The sequence below is a fragment of the Ambystoma mexicanum genome, chromosome 10 (genome assembly GCF_040938575.1).
Source record: "Ambystoma mexicanum isolate Mex_15411 chromosome 10, UKY_AmexF1_1, whole genome shotgun sequence".
Classification (NCBI taxonomy): Eukaryota; Metazoa; Chordata; class Amphibia; order Caudata; family Ambystomatidae; genus Ambystoma; species Ambystoma mexicanum.
Window position 1 is genome coordinate 1,542,904,666 of NC_090932.1, and position 17,129 is coordinate 1,542,921,794.

The following is a 17,129-nucleotide window of genomic DNA, read 5'->3' on the forward strand; positions in this document are numbered from 1 at the left end:
AACCGATTTATCGCCATTCTTGAATATGGGTATAATTGAGAGCTTCCATGTTACAGGCATGGTTCTGGTGGCAAAAATATTTTTGGAAAGCAAGGTGTACCACAGTTCCTCATTTTCTTTTAGAATCCCGTTAGACCATTTGGGCTGGATGCTGCGGAGTTTGATGCTTTTTAGAATTGGGCATTCAAGGTCTTCTCTAGCAAAAGGAATGACCCATGCACTCTGAATAGACACTATAGCTTCACCAATATTACCATTCATTTTGTTCCAATGGACACGCCATGGGTCTTCAGTCACTGCGTTCAATTGAAACATAATCTGTGGATGGAGTAGCATTATTGACCAAAATCCAAAAAATCTATCGTTAATGTATGCAGCCTTTGCTCCCAGTCAGCCTGGACTAGCGCAAATGTATGCAGGCGTAATCAATTTTTATACAATCTCATCAGTTGGTTTTTGTTTGGGTTATAGATCTTATCAACGTTGCATAACCTGAATTGACACAACTGTTGTCTGTATAGCCTTTTCCTAACCCAGACTGCTTTGTTAAATTTGTGACAATGAGGTAAGGCATTAACTCCTGCTGGTTCAAGGGCGTCTCTATTCCACAGAAAGTTCTTAACCTTGGCTGGTACAGACCTGTTCAAGGACCTCAATAGCGTTCTCTTGAACAAAGTCGGTCAGTTCCCGTCTAAGAGTAGATCCTCCTTTCTTAATGTTCTGATCCGATTGCCAGCATTGTTAACAAACCAACTAGTGTGCTCACTGGATGATTTAGTTACAGTTCTCAAGTACAATTTCACAATCATTTTGTTATGGTCGCTGGCTTGGGAATCTTGAATTTTCATAGAGAAGCATGCATTATATATATAGATCTAGAGAAATCTATGTAATACATTATAGTTGATTTTGTAACCTTGGCTTTCAGATCTCCCTCTATTACTGTTTGCCCTCAATAAATCCAAATCACCGGACCATAGTCTCCATTTGCGCCCATTACTGTTAATTTTATTTTTTGTGGTCATCTTGTAAACAGAATTAAAATCTCCTGCAATGATAGTTTGATTCATGATCAATCAACCAGTCCCCCATAATTTCTGAAAGGTTTCCAATAAATTAATTTACTGAGCAAATTACAGAATTCCAGTAAAGATAAATAATCGGAATTATCATATTTCCTGTCTGGGTGCCAATCTCTATTTCACACAGAATTCCTGGAACACACTTGGATAGTCAGCTTTCTGATTTTTTTTTTTTTTTAAGTTCTTGGCAGCAATCTGAAGGCCACCAGATGGTCTCCCTCCAGTCTGACCATTGACCCAGATCTGACGAGTAAGCCATGTCTCCTGAAGGACAATATCATTTTCTTCAAAAATCGAACTGAACAATTTGCTTTGTAAAAAGCTGTTATACCCTCTTGTATTTCAGACTAGCAATTGGCCCTCCCCTTGCATCAGAGGGATGGAACAATAGCGAAGGACTTAGCAGCTTCCCGTTTTAGAAATGCTGCCAACCATCACGATCAGCATTTTCCTCCACCACAACGGTTTCATGCTAGTTAACCTTATTACATTATGTAGTCCAAATCATGTAGAAATACACTCAGCCGCCAGTACTTCATGAAGCAGCTTAAAGATGCCTGTGCGATTCAAAAGGACTTCAGAATTCAACTCGCACTTTGATTCAAACAGGACACATCTTTTAGCTATTCCAGGCATACTCTTGTGGTCTGCTTTTTTTAATGTGGGATTGAAAACCTGTGATGCATGCCGTTTAGTATTGTTAGTTTTACTAGAATTATTCACTGGTCTGAGGAGACGCAACAACCATTCCTGCTCCTCCCTGGCAATCTTATTACCACTTATTTTTTGAGAGACACTGCAAGGCAAGCACTGGTTGATTCTTAGACGATGTTCCAGTTTCCTCACCCACTACTATAGATTGACTCATCTTTTTTACAATCTGATGTGGGTTTTTTTCATGTCAAAAATGGGCATCCATTGAACAGTATTTACTTTTGTGGTCATTCACCTGGGTGCGTCTGTACTGCATAGGTGGCTCTGCATAATGACACAATTTACTGTATGACCCTCCGGTGACTGCAAAGCAACCGGGGTCTTGATTAACAATTTTCTGCAGGGCTGTAACTTTCATTACTTCTAATTCATCATAGTTTCCACAAAAATAGTTTTTGTATAGCTCTGGTAACCGTTTCCCTGGGGGGGGGGGAGTCTACCCGGATTCTGTAGTTGCTAAGAATGGAACTATGGTGGTCTCTTGTGTGTCACAGGCTATAGATACCATATTAGTTCTAGTAGTCGGAGTTGGCTGAGCTGGCCAAACTTCATTCAATATATCCACCAAATCAATGGTTTCGTTAGCCAGATCGGCAATTTGAATGGCTGGCTCGCTACGGAGTAAAGATTCAGCAAGACAGTTGCGCTCTCAATCGGCCTAGATGCTGTCTGTATAGTAATTGCGCCAATGTCCACAGCTGTTTCTTGTGGTCATTAGAACACTGCGCGTCATTAATTGAGAGCGCAGGGCCCTGAGAATTTTACTAGATCCATACTTTCTGATTTTGTTTGATTTGTTTGGTGTGGTCTGCCACTTTTACAGGATTTCTCTTTACACCACATTCACTAACATTCATGGCATGACTCAAACAAATTACTACCATTCATGCTAATTTCACCCTTGACTTCTGACAGTTTTTGAGGATGCGTCTCTGCACATTTATCAATCCTTCTCTGACTTGTCCGTTTTGAACGCAAAGTCAAACTGCTTAGAATATCAATTTTTCACATAAAGCTCGCTCAAAATAAGTGTGAGCGCTTGCACTTCATCCCAAATGTTTTCGTATAGTGGAATCTACGTACTCGGGATGGAATTCAAAGCGGAGATGGAGGGGGATGAAAGCCTGATTTGCTCATCCGATTCTTTTAGTGTGTGTTGCAGAGGATGGCATTTAAAGGCCTCTGTCTTGAAAAGATGTATTGGTGGATAATAATTTAAGTAATTGAGATGGGGAGCCGTAGGAAACGGGGCGAGATGTGCATTCAATTGTAGAGATAGAAGCTTCTGAGACTGAAGCATTAAGTTGCCTTGCTGCAATTGGTTCTTCATTAATGCCATTTATTTCCAGCTGTTCAGCCTCAGTTGCAAAGCAGCCGGTATTTCCTGCACATTCTAAAATACTGCCATCGATCAGTAGCTCATCACCCCCCCCCCCCCCCACACAAGTTCGCCTTTACTAGTTATGGGTGTCAGATTTCTGTGCTCGTCCCGGCTCGTGGAAAAAAGTGCATCTTCTCTCCAGCAATCGGGGTGGCATTTAGATGCTTGCGTTCTAACCTTGCTTGCCTGGGTAGAACTATTTTAGCAGGACATTTGTAGGATTTCTGTAAATGTTGTTTGCAGTGCTATATCAGCTGGGTGTTCTCTCGTGATTCAGAGGTCCGTGCAAATGGCCTGTACCAGAACCACCTCTCCATGAATATTCCCATCAAAAATAACTGTAGGAAGGCTTTCCTCGGATCCCATAGCCAAAGCATTTTCTGAGACAACTGTTAACATTGTTTTTTAAAATCATTGTAGGGGTAACACTTTATGTGCCCGGAGCCTCTGACTCAACCAAGGGCCCGAACTTGACCCCGCCAACCTTATTTCGATCAGATAAGTTTGGCGTGGCGGAGCTCACAACAGAGTGGGTTTGCAATTTTTTGCAATTAAAATTCTCGTGACATGTTATACTGGTTAACTCTGCAGAGCTACCAGGAAATTACTAAGGAGTTACCCGGCGGAGATGGGATCAGTCAAGCGACGGCGCCTCCTGAAAAGTTGGCAAACCAACTCATCCTGGTCCACCGCAAACACCTGCAGGCCACTCGGTCTTGATCACTCCGTGCGGCGCTCTGCGCTAGGAATGGATTTCTCACCTAGCTCGTCACACCCTCCTGCTCCTACCTGAACTCAAACTTTGTATGTTATGCTCACGCCATCTTTTTGTAAATGCCATTATCTTAACTCTGCCTGCCCTGTACTCGCTTTGTAACAACTGTAATCTCTTCACTGTGTAAGAAAGCACCCAGATGCCTTAGGGCTTGGCGTGTTATATAAGCTTCAAAATAAATAAAATAACTTGCCAGCACTGTCGCTGCAGCTCCTCTTTCAGATAGTAGAAATAAAAAAAAAACTCACCAGGGTCACACGCAGGTAAAAGCAGACCAGTTGGTCTCTACCACTCCGCCTTGCCTGTCTGCTTTTAAGAATCCTTTTTTTCTCCCCAACTCTAGCATTATAATGTACTGCGTTTGCCACTAGGTGTAAGACTTACATTTGCTCAGGAGTGGAAAGGGTCTACTTTAAGTCCCTGTTTTTATACATATGTTGTTTTCTGGCTGTATTTCTTATTTGACCGTCTGTTAACTTGTTGCACAATTCTGTAATAGTGTATTCTTTCAGTGTAGTGTTCTCTCTTGGGTTCTGCCCTCCCTTAAGTGAAGCAAAGACTGCACTGCCATTGCTACCGCAAAAATGATTTTGGTCTATCTTGTGGTTGGCAACAGTACAACATTTAGCATAGATGTGCTTGCATCCCTCAGTAAACAAATCTCCCTAGCAACCCCAACTGGGGGCAATTACATATCACCCCCCCCACTCCACCCCTTGGTCTATTGGGTTCTAGCAACTTCGGACTAAGTGATATTGTCTACCTTACTCTTCTCAGTTATCTTAAGGCAGTTTTGTACCACCGCAAGAGGATGCTACACCTTCGAGGCAATGTTAACACACCTGACAAAGTGAAACCATACCTCTAAGCTTAGGTAACATACCCAAAGTGACAAGGCTCTCGGGTAAGGGTAGTAGGTTGACACAGGACCAAATAGTCCACACAAAACTCTACAACAGGGCTCTGTACCCTTTGGCTTTAGAGATGTTTTGGTTTGAAACTCCCCCAGCTGGCATAATCTATAGTATTTGAGGGAATTGTGGGAGTCCTCGTCCAAAACATCAGGAGCCACAGGTTGCAGACCCCTGCTCTTGAAAATACACTACACTGATATACTGAAATATATCCCTTTAATAAAGTAACTTATACAACTATTACTTCAAATATGTCATTTGGGTATTGATGCAGTATAAAAGAAATACTAGCATATTCTAAAATCAGTAATGCCTATACAAGGACTCTTAACCCCAATGACTATATGTGGCCATCTACAAGGTGAGAAACCAACATAAAATAACTGGGTGGAGAGCATTGGGGAATCCGAAAACATAAGCAGCTAAGTACAACTACGTTCACTTTCCTAAAGGTGCAACCTAACCTAGTGTATGTGGAAGGCCCTAACTTTACCAAACAGGAATAATATGTAAAATGAAATCCTTAAGGCCTAAAACAGTAATCTATATCCATTTGAATTATCTAGGTCATTATAAAAGTTATGATTAGCAGGCACATATAATATTGGCAAGGGGGGGGGGTGTAATGAATCGATTGTGAACCATAGCCTAAGGCTTCCAACCCCCAATTCATACTTTTCCAGTGAAAAATAACTAGTCATTAGAAATAGTTACAATGTTACCCTTAAAGTCTCATGGAAGAAATGCATATGAAGACTGGTAAGAATCAAAAATGCCAAATTTGGTTGCGAGATCACTTGACTTCTAGGGGATCCAGGAAAAATGTCCAGGGCAGGTAAGTGCTTGGTCAATTTCAGGAGAGTGCCTGGTAAGTTCATAGGATTTGAATGGAAGAAAGCTAAAGGGCCATCTGCGTTAGTGGAGGGAAGTCTGATCGACCCGAACAGTGCAGATGCTGCTATTGTTAACCCCAGGAAAGACCAAGTGTCTCAGATGTCTGAAGCTGTACCCAGACATCAGAGGAAGAAGCAACACAGCAGGAGGACCCCCAATACATGTCTATGGGAATGGCAGAGACTCCCTTACAAGGAATTTCTACTCGAGGCCAGAGGGACAGCTTAGGGCAATTAGAAGTGGTAAAAGACGTGGTAAAGGGGTGGAAAGCAAAACTGGTCCTGGAATCCCCAGGTTAGAAATTCTGGCTCAATCTTGTTGATCATTGACACTCTGTTGCATCTTCAGTGTTTGTCAGTCTTGTGTGCAGCGATGCAGGGCTAGCTGCATCAATCAGGAAAGAGGCTAATGATCAATTTCAGATCCAAATGTGCTAAGCACCGGATTTAGCTGGTTTGCTTTTTTCCATGACTTAATCTTGATTACATGTATATTAGCTGGCTCAGTCAAACGTGGTGACTTTGGTCAATTGCGAAATGCAATATCATTGAATGGGTTACAGTGGACTGTTTGTCTGATGTGAGGAAAAACAAGTCAATTTGGCTGAATTGTATCTATGAGTGTATTCTCACTCCTCTAAAATCTGCATGCTTTCACTATCCTGACTTGATAGTGTTCTGTGAAAGTTTCTCCTTTTAGTGATGGAGCATTCAAAATACATTTGGATTTTGTAGTTGTATGGTGTATCAGACAATGTTGGAGAAATCTAACTATTTTTATTCAATTGTACTTTGTATTTGCATTGAGCTAACCAGAGTGATGAAGTTCAGATTGTAATTCTACTGAACTGTAACTTGTGGCTCCAGGAAAACCGTTGTCTTGAATCTGAAGTTTATTTTATAAAATGATCTAGAAACCGTAGCTATATATTGATGCACAACTGTTTTTCTCTACAGGAGGGAAGAAAAGAAAGAAACAGAAGAAGAAACTTCTCTTCAGTACTTCCATTGTCCACACAAAGTGACCACAGAAAGACATTCACTTGTCCTCAAGGCCCGATGCCGTTCCCTTGTGAGCTGCCTGCAACTATAGTCTAGTCGCAATGAAAAAGTCAAAACCTAGTTTCTCGAACGAAAGGGGCGTATGCCCTGCAAACCTTCTGAAATCATCTAATTTCCTTCTACTATTGAGTGACTATGCCTTCTCCTTCCTGGGAACAAAACTCCCTAGTCAATCACAGAGGGCGTACTATCCATATTCCACATGTCACTAGTTTGATTTTCGTTGCTGCTTTTTCTTGAATTAGTTCAGTTTGAGGAATTTAAATTGATTTTCTTTTGTCAGATTAATGAGATCTGAAGATGGTGCCACAAGGGTTTATTGTTTATTTTTTTAGGTTTTCTTGAATCAGATGTCCAACAAACTAAAGAATCCCCTGCCAACATCCCACCCCCTCTTTTTTGTATTGCTGGCTTCAGATTTGAACTTCCAGTCTGCTAGTAATGTCATTGTTCGCACATTACTTCAGGACTGGACCTCCACAAGATTCACTTCCCTTAGCTAATGGACAAAAATGTATATGGTATATTGTAAGTGGAGAAATCTCTCTTGCGGTTTGCTTGTTTGGGGCCATATTGTTCCAAGAGGTTTTCTGACAAATGCACATTTTCACCGAGTTTTAAATTGCTCTTGGAGTGTGCTTATGTGATTGGTGGGATACAATAAACACTTCCATTTTAACATCGGGGAACTACTTAATCGGATTGCAGTTTATTTGGAAGACCTTAGAAATGCTTTTGGAAACTGAAGTTCTTTTCTTAATACTCGTTGGGATTGTTTAACAGCCTAATTGCTTATGAGAAGTTGATGTGCAAAGATACTTAAAAGTTGTAACTTGAGTTTCAATAAAGATAAAATGTCATTGAGCAGTCTCAGAAGCTTTTAATGGTATGATTAGTACACATCTTAATTTACTGGCATGAAGTTGAAGCTTTATTGGTTTATTCATTACATTGTCCAGTATATGCAAACATCTAGGCACCTGATGGTTGAAATCTGGCAACCATTCTGTAAATTGCAAGAATAGCAACAGTATTCGTGTTGCAGAAAAGCTTTTTTTTATAATGCAGTCTGGTATGGCTTCACCATATAGCAATAAGTCCTTTTGGATGGTTAAACATGTGTAATTTACACTGCAGACATCATAACAAATATTGCATACAGCAGGTAGTAAATCTCAAATGCATAGTTGCTCAAATCTTCACATCCGGAATCTCAAGAGCTGGCCAGTCATGTGATGGGCTGATCGTTAATCTGTCTCTACTTCTTCACTCTGAGAATCTTCTTCCTCTGAATCGTGATGGGAACAGCTCATGATCGATCTCTGGATAGAATCCTGCTCTTCTGAAATGAGATTTTACTCAGTTACCTAGCATAGAGAATACTACAAATAACCTGTTTAGGACCAGGCTGATTTATTACATGTGCACATAACAATCCGAGTTAATGGCGAAACTAAAAGTACCTTGACTGGTGCAGTTTTGTAGTAACGCCAACAACTGCTTCTGGTTATATTGGATCAGGAACTTCTGGCTTGTGCGTATTGTACCTGTAAAAAAGAAAGTGATAGGAATGAGCTGAACTACTCTTTAGGAGGATTTTCCTAAACTGTGTCTGGTATAGGAAGACCTTCCAGAACCTAGGTTCCAGTGCTCCTCTTTAAATGTCAGAATACAAAGACCATGCCTGGCCCCAAGTAATTCTCCTCCACACCTAAGGCATGTCCTCGGGACATATCTTACACTGATGTAGGCTGGTCCTAGCCTCATCCCTCCAAAAGAAAACTCTTCAGATGAATAACAAGAGGATCAGGAAATATCTCCAACAAGAGGATGAAGCTCCACTGTTCAAACTGGAGTCCCGATCTGGTTAAGCAAGGCAGTTTGGGATGAGACCTGCCACACTACCATATTTGATATGTTTTTGGGAGGTAACGAAGAGCAAACGTTGGAACACCCTTTAGCCCTTACCCATATCCCAGCGAACAACTATAAAAGATAAAAAGGGTAGATTGTTTCCACTGCAATGGCCTCCAAGGCCAGGAAGGAGGAGGCAAGGCATGGAGTGAGCTACCACTTGATGGAGAACATGGAGGAATAAGCGAGGCATTGCAGAAAACTTCTCCACCCCTTAATTCACCTAATGAGGATCATTTTGCAGATGCATAGCTACCATAGAGCAGCTGCAAGGTTTGGTATCTAGACACAAGTCTGAGGACAGCTTTTATAGAGGATTTGTTTAAAAAAAAAACAAGTGTCACATTGCAGCCCATTGAATGCAATCAGTTAAATATCTTGCATTTTCCCCTTTTGAAACAAACTTCAAATACAGCGGTTAATGTGTGGATTGGAAGAAAATGCAAACCTGGTCCTTCAGACCCATTATATATTCCAGGCCAGCTCAATCCAGGCTGCTGCTTAGTATTTACTAGAAAATTGGCTGATGCCTCACTCAGAGCAGCTTCCAGAAAGAGATAAAGAAATGGGTCGGAAAATGGCAACCACAGCTGCATATAGCTAACGGGTTCACAAGGCCATGGCCTTGATGGCCAGATAAAATAAGATACTTTGACGAACTACACAGCCTCCTCAGAGCGGCTCTGTACCTTACTAGTTAGGGTGCAGGTGGGTATAGCAACTGCAGTAATTAAGGAGGCCTTCGCTATAGCAGAAACTGCTGGACACCAGGTGGCAGGAGCAGAAGTGGTGAAAAGACGTAGCTTAATTGACAAGCCCTTGGAGGACTTGGTATTATTTGAGAAGGGATTCTCTGGAAAAAGCTAAAAAAAGAGCACAAGAATCTTATCTCAAGGTCTCTAGGGTAAGGCCTACTGGGGAAGTGGCCCATCTGGCAGGCACGCTTTTCGGGCCCAGTTATTCATCTACACTCCTTCACACGATTCCCAATCTACCTATGGGGAATGAAGGCAATGGGCCAAGCATGTCTGGCTGACCTGTTTGTGCATCTCGCCACAGAGGCAAGAGAAGAAAGTCCTCCCTCGTGGTGGAGCAGCAGCCTTCTCAAAGCAGCGACTCTTGCAGTCATTAATTTTTGTCAAAATAAATGGCTTGGCTCAAACTTGGTTATGAAATTTCTCACCTCTAGTGCCAGGGTGTGCAGTCCAATGTTATCACTAGCGCCGCCTACTTCCACCGTGCGTGTTTTCATTAACCTTGATGTGGCCACGCACTACCAAAAACAGTCAGCCCTATTCAATCTGCTACTACATTAATGGTGTAACATCTGCGAGTCCGATATCTGGTGAGAGAATGCATTTGGGTAGGAAGTTCAAGCTGCGCAAAAAAATGAATGCATGAGGAAACTAAAGCACTTGCCCGATTTAGCGCTACTATATGAAATTATATTTTATTGTTAGCACGCTCGTACACAAGTGTTTCAGAGCGTGACCAGGCAAAGGGTGGGAACAGGGGAGAACCAAAACAGCGATCTTACTAGGCCCAGACATTAAAGAACGCGCAAGTGCATAGGAAGAGGGGGAAAAAGGTGGTATAAACGTTATGTAATACTGTGCTCGTCACCACTGTAGTGTTCGATCAGTAGATGCTCGTCTGGAATATGGCATATTGTGTCCCACTCCCCCCCCCCCCCCCAACAGTGATGGGTAGGTGCGTGATCAGTTCTACATAATGGATATTGAGTCAGTGACGTACAGTAAAGCTGATGGTGGTTGTGTTTTTTCTTTAACTGTGCTGTGTAGTGTGCCCCATAGCCCTTAGTTTAATGGTTCCCTCATTATATACACGTTTGCAAGGTTTGAGATTGGATGAGCAGGAGCTGAACTAGCTTCTGGGTGTCTGGCAGGAGCTGCCACTGGGGCACCAGAGTAAATGGGATACTGCAAATCTAAATTGCACACGAGATGCAAACTGCAACTGTTTTCAATGATGCATTATGCGTTAAGTTTCTTCTAGATGTTCTAAAGCTTCTTTATGCACACTCCCAAACAGTCAACAGTTCCTGTCGCATTGGTATGTTTGTATGGCACCAGTTGGCCTGAGGAGCCAAAAATAGCTCCTGGTAGCTGTTGGTTTTAGTCTAACTAGGCTCTCCTGGGCTAGAAGCAGGAGCTAAATAGCTCCCAGCAATCTAGAACCCTGTGTTTCCATGCTAAATACCCAGGGCCATCTCTGCCATGCCCAAAACATATCATCCTGTTAGCTGTATTGTGTGGTAACCCCAAACTTTGTGCTGTATTGGGCCTGCCGGTGTTATTCCTAAGCAGCCAGCGGAGTCAAAGGGTTTATTGCAACTATAAAATGAGCTCCTGGTGGAATGTCTTAACCAAGTGTGCCTTCAGCCACTTGATATAGAAGCAAGGTGGTCTTGCATCAGTTGCTTGCACAGAATTCCTTTTCTACAGTAGCCAAAACTGTTGGCTTTGACAATGCTTGCTCTTGTATTAAATGGACATTTCCCCAGGCACTGCTATCGGATGCCTAGGTAGTGTTTACCCACAGTTGTCATCTTATGGCAGTGTCCGGAAAATGTTTGTCCCATGTCAACACGAAAGCTAAAACTGTTGCCTTTGTCAGTGCTGCTTGTTCCTCTTCCCCCATTTCTCCATGGCAAGAGCTCTCAGAGCAGCTCCTTAATTGTAAAAGCGTTGTGGACAAATTAACCAGATAGTCTTGTCACTTTTTCTCTTGAACTTGACGGTGCAATTTATGGCACTGTGGACTGCTTATACTGGCCTTGCTTTGCTCAGTTATTAGATGTGATGTCTGCATCATTTTAGGATACTGCATTCTTCACACTTTTTTACATCAAGTCAGTTAAATAGCCACCTTTTAAAAGTGGGAGCATTATGTTAAAAATATTTCGAGGGGATTGTGTCCTCCGACGTATTCCACATCTGACAATCACCACAGCTGTGCTGCCTCGGAAAACTTTTTGGTGTAGGCGTCCTGCGTCGATATGCTGTCCTCGAGGGCCTCCGTCGAGGGTCGACGTCACCGGATGTTATAAATAGGACACACGGCGCCTGTAGCCTCAGTTCAGTTTTTTTCTGCTAACGTGTTCGCCTCGGAATCTCGGCACGCTAGATTCTTCTACTTTGTGTAACTTTGAGAATATGTCTTCGTCGTCTTCTACCCCGAAGTCCGGCTTCAAAAAGTGTCGGGACTGTGGTGCTAAACTGTCCATTACAGACCCGCACAACGTCTGTCTCTGGTGCCTGGGTGAGAGCCACGCCAGACGACTGCAATGACTGCCAGTCCCAGACCTCAAAGGCCTTGAGGGAGCGGAAGAAGAAATTGTCGGTAGGTAAAGTTTCTAAACCTGTAAGTCGAAATCTGCTGGGCGTTCGACCAACGACTCGAGGGGGCGACTCTCTGCGTCGGCATAAATCCAGGGCGTCTCGGCCCCAGAGTGGTTCCCACCATTCCTCTGCCTCTTCTAGGCATTCGCAGAAGAGCAGTCACCGGTCGCCTTCCTCGTCCGAGGACTCCGCCAGACGGCGGGTGGCTTGTCCCAACAAGCATTCATCACCGGCAGAATGGGAGGCATTTCGCAAGGAGATGATGGCGATTTTCAAATTGCAGGGCACGTTCCGTCCGTGCCTTCGAGAAGCCGGCAGGGAACGTGCTAGGGCCACCGCTCGCACGCCTTCGGGTCGGCGCAATTATCGGGAGTCGTCGAGGTCCCGATCGGAAAAGGTTGATTGCCATAGCCAAGCCAGGGCCCAGTCCTCGACGCCCTCGAGACCGTCTGAGCCTGTGAGGCCTTCTAAGAAGGCATCAACGCCGTCTGCGCCATGTCTGTCGAGGGACTCTCTCGAGGCTCTGAGAAAGTTGTCGACGCCATCGGCGCCAAGGCCGTCTAATGACATGCTCGGGCTCCGGCCTCGAAGCCGGTGTCGAAGTTATCGGCGCCTCAGTTGACGTAGACTCCATCGGCGCCCTTGATGCCTTTTTGAGGAGGATTTACCGGAGGTGCCCCTTAGGACGGTGGAGGAAGGCCCGGAGTAAATCAGTGAGACCTGTGTTTGAGCCTTTTTCTGTACCCTCATCCAGGGATTTATTCCAGCCTTTGGATTACATCTCAGAGGTGGAAGAAGGGTCAGATGAGGAGGGGATTGTACCTCCTGAGGTTCCTGATGACCTGTTGTCTGGTCACAGCCAGATGGAAGACCTACGTCAGTCTTTACATGACGCCAGTGGTCTGGACACCTCTCCGGAGGTTGAATTTGGCAGGCCTGAGCCTGGTACACATGCTGAGTCCTCGTACAGGCATCTCATGTCGAGGGTGACTGAGTACTTGGGGTGGTCTGCGCCACCTGTGGATTTTCTGCAGGATGACCTGACGGATATATTGGACCAAGGTCCACCCACTGACCCGGTGCTGCCATTTCACGTGGCCTTACAAAGAAGGGTGGCGAAGGCTTGGACTGCTCCGGAGTGTGTCCCGGCACTGAATAAGTCACTACCGAAAAAATACTGTCCAGCCAGTGGCGACCCCTGCTACTTGTCTACGCACCCCACTCCAGAGAGTTTGGTGGTGCAGGCGGCTACGGCCCCAGCAAAGCAGGCTGCGTACCCTACCTTCTCCAGCATGGGGTCTGGCATGGATTCACATGCTCATGAATATTCCCTGTCGTCAGGCTGGGAATCCTCGGTAAAGAAAAAAATCGGTATCAGTTTTGTTTCTGATCTGTCTTTCCTAGTAACCAATCGCTGATCTCTGGGTCATACATCCCCCAGCCAATGACTGCCCTCTCCCTAAGCCCCGCCTCTGGCAGCCATCCTCAGATTTTTACCGCACGCTCAAGTGTTGGGAGTCCTCGTGTTTAGCTCTCGTGTTTTTTACTGCGTTTTCACGCTTTTTTCTCTTTTTCGGTTAATCGAGCCTCAAGCTCCACCGTTTCTACTTCCAATAACGGGGACCCATTTTGGAATTCTTCTACGCCCCTCAAGGGTGAAGTTTTCGTTCAGTTTACACTTCTTGGAGGATTCCGGAAGATCTGCGGCCTACCTCGACGGACATGGCCCAGGACAAGGGGAGCTTGACGCCCGGATCCAAGCTGTTCAGGAACTGCCCTGGATGCGGATTATATAACGTTTTCAAGGAGGACGAGCATTCGCAATGTCTCTACTGCCTCCATGGGGACAAGACGCACGTGGAGAAGAACTGTGCATTCTGCAAGAAGCTTTCGGAACAGACCAAACAAGATCGTCGTTCCCGCCTCGCCACCTGGCTGGAGAAGGGCACAGCAAGTGAGAAGGCAAAGAAGTCTGAGCAGGCTTCCAAGTCCTTTGAGGGTGCCCCGGTGACGGGGGCCCAACAGAAGGCCAAGCACCGTGACCCTGCGGGCGCCGGGAGCGCCGAAAGGTTGGGCTCTTTGGTTGCCAAGCAGGGCGCTACTTCCCCGGCACTTTCGACCACGAGCCAGTGCTCTGGTTCGGGGAAGAGGAAGTCCGAGAACCCGGGTAGGCCGCTGGAGCGGACCTGGTCGATCTCGAAGGGGGAGCGAGGCGCTGACCCTCCCCCCAAGGCTAAGGCCCAGGACGCACCTAAGGTGGTGAGGGCTTGGATCCACCCGGCTAAGGCCTCTACCGAAGTGGTCGCTGCGACCCTGGCGGAGCCGGCTGAGACTACGCCAATGGAAACGGCCTCTGGGCCCAGAGTATCCCTGCCGCCGCAGAGGGAATCCTCTTTCCAGCCCATCACTAAGACCCCCATGAAGCCCCCGGCTGAAAAAGAGCGGGGTGGGGGGGGCGGCTGGCCATTACAGACTCGGAATCAGCCTCTGAGGAGGAACTGTTGGAGACCGAGAAGGGCTTCAACGAAAGGTCCATAGGCCTCAACGAGAGGTTCATAAACCTCAACGAGAGGTTCGAGAAAGTTCGATCCCAGGGGACGGTCCCTGCTGACGTGATCGAAGATAGCAACGACGAACAGGGCCCAGTGGAGCAGCCATCCCGTCTGTCGCAGCCATTGCCCGAGCCCCAGGATAGCTCGGTGGCCATTTTGTTGGCAATCCAATCCTTATGTACCGAGATGGACGAGATTACCACGCACCCCGACGGACGAGCCAGAACCAGGGCCGTCGGGAAGCCCTCCGAACAAGCGTAGGAGAGTCCACCCCGCTCCGCCCTTCGTGCCTGCGAGACCGGTGGACCCCTCATCCCCCTTGCCAGACCCTAGAGAGGATACGGCGACGGACGATGACGGCGGCGATGATACAGCGGACACCCCGTCGTCACCCCAGCCCAACCCCCCCACCCCCCGCCGACAGGGTTGGCTCTTTCCACACCATGATAACCAGAGCATCCGAGCTCTTCCAGCTCTGCCCTGAAGAACAGAAAAAGGAGGGGTTTCTGTACCAACGACGAGAGGCTAAGAGGAAGACGGTCCTCGCGGTGGCTTTACTCGACATCTGGTACGAGGAGCTTGCTGTCCTCAAGAACCCTGCCACGTCACCTGCCAAGAGGGACAGGTACGAGAAGAACTACTGAGTCCCCGATGCCACCCCCTTGTGCCCCAGGGCCCAGCCCACGCCGGACTTGGTCATCTCGGCAGCAGCTAAGAATGCAGTGGGCGCGGCTGCTTCAACTTCCCCGCTGGACAGCGAGGGCAAGAAGTTGGACTCTATTGGACGACAAGGCATGTCGGCGGCGACGACGATTAAGGCGGCCAATGCCTTGGCGATCGTGGCCCGCTACGACAGGGAGCTCTGGTTCAAGATAGCTCCCCTGCTAGATTTCCTGCCTGATGACAAAAGGGCGGAGGCCCTAGAAATTCTGCAGGAGCCGACTTGGAGACGGCCCGGGCCCTCGGGGTGCTTCAGCAGCGACAGCCCTTTCGGAGCCCCGGAGGCAGGGTGCCTCCAAAGGATCCAGCGATGGCTCCTCCACTTACCGCCAGGCGGCCCGCTCCTCTTCCCAGGAGGCTTACAGAGGTCACGGCAAGCAAGGGGGTTCCCGCCGTCATCGCCAAGGAGGCCAAGGCGGCAAGGCCGCTTCCAAGCAAGACTGACCCGGCCCGGTTGTCGGGCCCCCACCGAAGCACCCCAGTGGGAAGCCGGCTGACGAAGTTCGTCAGTGTGGGAGTCCATCTCCACCGATCGTTGGGTGTTCGACACCCTGGCCAACGGGCACTCGCTGGAATTACTAAAGAAGTGCCCTCGCATTCCTCCGTGGCCAGGAAGGAGAATCACGTCCCTCAACTGCTGTTGGAAGTAAAGGCGATGCTCAAGAAAGGTGCCATTGAGCTCGTCCCCAGGAGGCTCCGGGGCTCCGGAGTGTACTCAAGGTACTTCCTCGTCAGAAAGAAGACAGGCGGTTGGCGCCCCATCGTGGACCTGCGTCGGTTAAACAAATACATCAAGGCGCAGAAATTCAGGATGGTCACCCTCCAGCACGTGCTGGGACAGCTGGAGGAAGGCGACTTCCTATCGTCGTTGGACCTGGAGGATGCTTACTTCCACATCCCCATTCTAAAAAGGCACAGGAACTTCCTCAGGTTCGTGGTTCAGGGACGCCACTACCAATTCAGAGCCCTGCCATTCGGATTAAAGTCGGCACCCAGGGTTTTCACCAAGTGCCTGGCACCAGTGGTGGCGCGGCTGCACCTGCAGGGGATCCACGTCTACCCCTACCTGGACGACTTGCTAATCCGGGCAAGGTCAAGGGAACTCGCCGTCGTTCATACGGCGAGGACCATCCGGTTGCTCACGGAGCTGGGGTTCGCCATCAACTATGCAATCCCGGCTTCTCAACATGCCCTTTCATGGTGTCATCTTTTTGGCAGCAAGGCTGACGAGAGCCTTGAGAGGTTGCAGACATCCAAAGCAGCAGCAAATTCGTGGAGCGCTGTAGTACGTCAACCTCCGCCTTTTCATCCTAGGGGACAGCAATGGAGGGGAGGTTCCTTTCGATACTACTCTTCCTTTGGTAGATCGAGGGGAGCTGCCAGTCAAAGGGGCCAACGTAGGAGTAGCAGAGGTGGAAAACCAGGTACTCTAGGTGCTCAAGCAGCTCGGGCAGTTGCCTCTTTGCCCCCCAGCTCAGTCATGAGGCCAGGTCCCATGGTTCGCCTGTTGGGGAAGGCTGGCGCAGCATCCTGTAGAATGGCGTGCCATTACTTCAGATGTGTGGGTTCTGGAGATCATGGCCCACGGCTGTCATCCTCTCCGGCAGAGGCCTCCTGACAATCCGCCAGGGAAGCTCTCTTTACAGAGACCGGATCCGCTCCTTGCGCAGGAAATCAAATCCCTGCTGGAGAAAGGCGCCATAGAACTGGTGCCTGTAGCGGAGAGGAACAAGGGATGGTATTCCCCATATTTTATTATC

The 17,129-nt window shown here is 47.0% G+C and overlaps 2 protein-coding genes across 3 annotated transcripts in view; one reads left to right on the plus strand and one right to left on the minus strand.

Moving 5' to 3' along the window:
• RNF10 (ring finger protein 10) overlaps window positions 1-7,685 on the plus strand; it is a 776,216-nt gene extending 768,531 nt beyond the window's left edge. For both annotated transcript variants that reach the window (XM_069619770.1, XM_069619769.1), the window contains one exon: window positions 6,717-7,685. In XM_069619770.1, coding sequence (XP_069475871.1) covers window positions 6,717-6,784 — 68 coding nt within the window. In that variant the 3' untranslated portion in view covers window positions 6,785-7,685. The remainder of the gene's footprint in view (window positions 1-6,716) is intronic.
• Window positions 7,682-17,129, minus strand: part of POP5 (POP5 homolog, ribonuclease P/MRP subunit) — a 155,961-nt gene continuing 146,513 nt past the window's right edge. The window contains exons 4-5 of the mRNA XM_069619774.1: window positions 8,285-8,368; window positions 7,682-8,163 (exon numbers count right to left, since the gene is read on the minus strand). Of these exons, the coding sequence (XP_069475875.1) occupies window positions 8,069-8,163; window positions 8,285-8,368 (179 nt within the window). The 3' untranslated portion in view covers window positions 7,682-8,068. The remainder of the gene's footprint in view (window positions 8,164-8,284; window positions 8,369-17,129) is intronic.